General features: G+C 48.3%; 1 protein-coding gene across 3 annotated transcripts; it reads right to left on the reverse strand.

Moving 5' to 3' along the window:
- Positions 1 to 607: 607 nt before the first annotated feature.
- Positions 608 to 5,061, reverse strand: utp18 (UTP18 small subunit processome component). 3 transcript variants are annotated; one of them, XM_076753524.1, is made up of 13 exons: positions 4,697 to 5,061; positions 4,259 to 4,395; positions 4,030 to 4,125; positions 3,877 to 3,947; positions 3,676 to 3,785; positions 3,288 to 3,413; positions 3,017 to 3,191; positions 2,375 to 2,475; positions 2,115 to 2,205; positions 1,889 to 2,012; positions 1,471 to 1,645; positions 1,220 to 1,362; positions 608 to 882 (listed from the first exon to the last, which is right to left on the reverse strand). In XM_076753524.1, the coding sequence occupies exons 1-13, from the start codon at positions 4,913 to 4,915 to the stop codon at positions 858 to 860; spliced, it is 1,593 nt and encodes a 530-aa protein (XP_076609639.1). In that variant the 5' UTR covers positions 4,916 to 5,061; the 3' UTR covers positions 608 to 857. The 3 variants fall into 3 exon arrangements, with proteins under 3 accessions (XP_076609639.1, XP_076609642.1, XP_076609641.1); XM_076753527.1 differs by having other exon boundaries at positions 3,676 to 3,774; positions 3,869 to 3,947; XM_076753526.1 differs by having other exon boundaries at positions 3,676 to 3,777; positions 3,869 to 3,947.
- Between the last annotated feature and the right edge of the window lie 538 nt (positions 5,062 to 5,599).

A 5,599-nucleotide genomic window follows, 5' to 3' on the forward strand; every position in this document is an offset into this window, starting at 1 on the left:
AATCTTGTGGTGAAGCTCAACGTTGTTCCTGTCGGATCTGAATTCATTCGTATTGTTTAGATATTTGGGTCGGCTGTAAGTTCGTTTACTACAGCCTGAGCTCAGATGCAGTTAGCTACACAGTTAGTTGAACCTGCTAACTGAAGATTAGCATTAGCATTAGATCTGCGCGGCCTGCAGCTTTAGGTCTACCTGCCTGGCCTCCATCAGAACATGAAACTTATCAGCTAATCTTTAAAATAATCAGCCGCTAACTCAGCTGTTAACTGTGTGCAGGTCCCGACTGACTTGATTAGCATTACACAAACATTAGCATTAAAAAACTATGGAGGGAGATGAACTGATCATGTGACCTCTCAGACCTGCAGGTTTAGACCTGCACAGAAGAAGAAGGAATGACAGCTGAATGTACTCATCATCCAAACATATACGTGACCCGTTCCCTGAGGACCACCGCCGGGACCCCTGAACAACACAAGACAAACATGTGTGTGTACTCAGCTGGTCTGGACAGACTGGATCCAGAGACCAGCGCCCCCCTCCTCGCTTTGCTGAGTTTGTTCAGTGTAAAAGCAGCAGATCAATGAAAACATAAAAAAAGTCTTTTTAGATGCTGTTTATTGAACAGAAACAAACATTTTCAACACAAAAGTTAGATGGCGCCAAGCTAACAGTTAGCGCTCAGTCCATCCACAGGAAGTTCACTTCTCTGCCGGTCAAAACCGCTGATCCTCGTCTTCAGGTAGCCCTGACTGAAGATTTCCCTGATTGGCTGATGTGACGTTTTCATTGGTGGATGTAGACGAAGTTCAGACCTTAACGTCAGATTCTCTGTTCCTGAGGCTTTGAGATCCTCGTCAGAAGTCTTTGTAATGCAGCAACCTGCGCACGCGCGCGCACACACACACACACACACACACACACACACACACACACTCGGTTAACTTTGCTTCCTGTTTGTCTTAAATAAACGCATCATTCACAGATCAGATATTCGTCGTCCTGACTGTCCTCTCTGGATCTGTGTAGATTATTCTACACAGACAGATGTCCACTTCCTGTCTATTTGACGTCCACTTCCTGTCTATTTGACGTCCACTTCCTGTCTGTGTGTCCTGACAAATGGTTCCTTCCTGTTTGACACGATGGAGGCCAGACAGACCAAAGCAAATTTGGAAAATTGACTGTAAATGAAACTGACACCTGCGCTGTGTCTCACCTGAAGAGGGGGGCATGTCCTTTGTTGTTAGCCAATGAGAAGAAGCCGCTGTGTGGGGAGAAGTCGAGGCAGCTGGCTCGATAAACAATCTTCCTCTTAGAGACGGGAAAGTTGGAGAAGACAGTGAGGCTGGGCAGGTGGACCTGAGGGACACCAGGGGGACACCAGAGGACACACAGAGGCTTAACGTTTAAGTCACCAGTCATCATCATCATCATCATCATCATCATCATCATCCTCCTCCTCCTCACCAGTCTCACGGCCTCGTCTTCGGCTCGGGAAGCGACAGCCAGGATTTCAGAGGAGGAGTTAAAGGTCAGAGAGGTCGCTGAGGTCAGCAGGTTCATCACTGCTTTCAGAGGCTTGGGATTGGCTGAATTTAGACACGCCTCCTGTGAGTAGACGTTGACGACGCCCGACTGAGAGCTGAAACAGAGACGAAGATCCAACACGCTTCAACTGATGGCTTTCAGAGGCCTGAACAGGTAAAAGGACCGAGGAGACAAGTTTGTCCTGCTGTACAAACCTTCATCATCATCATCACCACCATCATCATCATCATCGTCATCATCACCATCATCATCATCACCATCACCACCATGCAGAGATTCTCATAGAGGAGTTATCAGCCAATCAGAGAGCAGGATCGTGTGTGTGGGCGTGTCTTACCCGCAGGCCAGGTACTGTCCGTTTGGTGAGGCAGCGATGGACGTTCCCTTCACGCATCCGTCATCGATGAACCTGTTAACACACCGACTGCTGCGCATGTCCCACACATACACCTCCCCCTCCTCTGCACACACACACGCATGCACGCACGCACGCACACAGGCTGATCACATGACTGACAGGAAGTGGATATGATGTCATCATTCTCTGAACCGTGTGGACTCACCTGAGTTGGTGAAGATTTTGCCGCCGTCATGTGAGAAAGTAACGCCGCTGACATCACCGTTTATCTTCATGCTGCCAATCACCTCCTTCGTCTGCACACACACACGTACACACACACACGTACACACACACACACACACACACACACACACGCACGCACAAACACGCACTTCATGTTTGGAGGATCACAGAAACACTTCTGGTCTAATTTTTATGAAACATGGCGGATGGATGGAGCGCGGAACAGGAGGAGGAGGTTACCTTAAGTGTGAGGAGGTGCAGGTATCCGTTGGTCCCAGTGAGCAGCAGAGCGTCTCCTTCAGGACACACGGAGAACTCCTTCACTCTGGCTTCACTCAGGCCTGAACACAAACACCACATGGAGATTCTGAACAAACTGAAACGAATGGAAACCATGGTGACGCCGAGGAAGACGAAGGAGACGAAGGAGATGGCTGTGCCAAAGATCGACTCTGAACACACAAGTCAAACCAGGTGTGACGTCAGAAAACACTGTCAAAGGTTCAGCTCCAGGCGTGCTGGTCAACCTGATCAGTGGATCAATATGAGCACTGATCATTGTCTGCGGACGGCGGTCTTCTGTCTGTCCGGACAAACCAGACGATGGCGTCCCGTAGTGCCACCATGAGGCGTTCAGACGTTCAAGTTCCTCTCAGGACGGACTCTAATCAATTTATTGGTCATACACTTTGGTTTACGATCAGAACTGATCGCCTTCTGCCTCAGCTGGCTAACGTTAGCGTGCTAACATGCTAAACTAAGAATTAAACATTAATAAACATTACACTTGCTTAATGTTAGCATGCAGATTTCAGACAGTTATTAAAACCACTGAAGGACACAAAAGGACATCTCCTCTCTTGACTTCTGTCTCTGTCTCACCTCTGACGGTGTGGACAGGTGTGACTCGGCCCTCCATCATGTCGTACAGGTAGAACATCTTGTTCTTGAGGCTAGTGGCGATCACTGTCTCTCCGTCCCGACTGAACTGAGCTTTGTGGACGGGGAATCGCTCCAGGTGGATGCTCTGGATCTTCGGGTTTGTCTTCCCGTCCACCTGTGGGAGAAAACGGGGACGGTTTTAAGTCACATGACCGTTTCCACCTACCTTTTAGTCCTTTGCTGTTAGAAAGAGTTGATTGGTTGACTGTACCTGGAAGAGGGAGACTGATTGGTCAAGGCCAGCTGTCATGACGACCTGAGCGGAGGGGTGGAACTGAACGGTGGTCAGTCTGTCCTCTGATGGACGGACGCTGTTAGCATGAAGACATTTCTTCATCTGAGACAAGAGAAAGACAACGTCAAGAGGTGTCCATCAACAGGAAGTGTCTGATTCATCGGGAAGGGTCACGTGATCAGGACAGGTCACATGATCAGAGCCAAACAATGCTGAAGAGACATAAAATCAAAGAGATGATTAGCTCATTAGCAGCATTAGCAGTATTGGCAGGATTAGCAGCATTAGCAGCGCTATGCGCAGACGACATGCTGGCTGCTGACGTTCACTGCGGTGAGCGTTTGTTGTGGAGGACGCCACTGACCCTCAGGATGCCGCTGGGCAGACTGTCTGAGGACGCCACGAAGTTTCCCGTCCTCCTCAGCAGGTCATCGTCCTCATCTTCGTCGTCGTCGTCGTCGTCCTCCTCATCAGCTTCAGGAACACAGAAACACGTCTGAGTTTTATCGACTTCAGTTTTTATATTTCTCTCTTCAGATGAAAAATTCTGCTTCCACGTTTCTACCTTTCTTCTTCTTGTTCTTCTTCTCGTGACTTTCTGCCCACGACGGAGTTCCTCCCATCGACTTCTGAAACCTGAGACACACACTCTACAGGTAAACGTGTGTGTTCAGGTGTGTGTGTGTGTGTGTGTGTGTGTGTGTGTGTGTGTACTCACTGGTCTCTCATCCTCTGCTGTAGTTTCTGTTTGGACATGGTGGACTCCGTCTGTCCTCTCATCAGGTCTCTACGGTAACGATGTCTCATGTCCACCCTGAAGCACAGACACATGGAACGCCTGAGAGGTGGAACATTTCCCCACACACACACACACACACACACACACACACACACACACACACACACAGAATGTGGTGGTGGCAGCAGCAGAAGAAGACAGTGCTCACTCTTCCTCCAGCTCGTCATCCTCATCCACCCAGGCAGCTTCTCTGGTTGGACGAAGCTGCAGACGAGCTTCGTCCTCGTCCTCCGACTCGTCGACTGCGTCCTCCGCCAACAGAGTTCCTGTCTGCTCCTCATCGTCCTGCTCAAACACAGGAAATGATGTCAGAGGAAGTAGTGTCTCACCGCACACCTCACCGGGGATTCAAAATGTTCATACTTCATGATTTTCTGTCCAAAAGACAAAAAACTGAGAGTGATGAAACAAAAACTGTCTTCAGTTTGTAGAACAAAGTGTTTGTTCAGCAGGAGATAAAAGACATTTTCATTAAAGGCGAATGTAAACAACAAAAATGGCGACCACGACCCAGAACGCACTGCGCCATCACGTGGTCGCCTGTGTGTATTGTCGGGTTTTTGAACGGGGTTTGGTGAGGACCGACCTCCACCAGTCTATCCAGCAGCTCGTCCTCGGCCCCGAACACCAGCTCCTCCAGCAGCTTCACGGAGCGGTCCGTCTGTCCCAGCGCCGCCAGCCGCTTCACGTGTCTCTGCCGCTTCCCCTCCTCCTCCTCCGGGTCAAACTTCGGTGGTCGGGTCCTCTTCTTCGCCGGGGCTCTGTCCTCTGTCACCGGCAGCCGGATGACATTCGTGTCCTCCATGTTTTTAAGCGTCAACACAACCAAACTCCAGACAGAAAACGACGGATTTAAGCGTCCAGACGACAAACTGAGCCGCTCTTTAACCCCTCAGCTACTCTTCTTTCGCATGTGCATCTTCTTCTTCTGCTTCCGGATACGTGACCTCTGAACCGGGAAAATAAAGTCTGCCCCCCCACGTTCACGGAGAGAAGTGCAGCACGATGACCATAAAAATCCAAACTTTAATTTATTGATGATTCAGTGGTCCTTCTTTCTTTCTTTCTTTCTTTCTTTCTTTCTTTCTTCTTCTTCTCCTTCTTCTTATGACTGTCAGTACAAAAAATAAAATAAAATAAAATAAAATTCACAACTGCAAATAAAACTATTCTGGCTAGAAAATGGAAGATATTTGTCTGAAAGAGGAAAGCAGTGACTGATGATGAACTCCTTTCCAATGGTTTTATTCATGATTAATATGAAGAAGGTATGAGTGCTTTATAGATCAGTTATAAGGCAGGAATAAGAAGGACGTCTGGGATGATTTGTCTGTTTTTAGATTGTACAACCTGAAACTCTTTATGACACGAGGTCGTCAAACTTTTCTTTAGTCACAAACACCAAAACATCTGAGAAATACTAAAAATTACTCAAACATTTCACTCTGTTTTGTATTGACTGATCAGAAATTGAAGAGCGGAAACAGGG

This window comes from Chaetodon auriga, chromosome 16 (genome assembly GCF_051107435.1).
Source record: "Chaetodon auriga isolate fChaAug3 chromosome 16, fChaAug3.hap1, whole genome shotgun sequence".
NCBI lineage: Eukaryota > Metazoa > Chordata > Actinopteri > Chaetodontiformes > Chaetodontidae > Chaetodon > Chaetodon auriga.

Bases quoted from the DNA above. Each gene is read 5' to 3' on its own strand.
- utp18 (XM_076753524.1), bottom strand. From the start codon at position 4,915: ATGGAGGACACGAATGTCATCCGGCTGCCGGTGACAGAGGACAGAGCC. The intron at 3,786-3,876 runs GTAGAAACGTGG...GTGTTCCTGAAG, and splicing joins GAAGAACAAGAAGAAGAAAG to CTGATGAGGAGGACGACGAC. The intron at 1,646-1,888 runs GTAAGACACGCC...TCTCTGTTTCAG, and splicing joins GGACAGTACCTGGCCTGCGG to CTCTCAGTCGGGCGTCGTCA.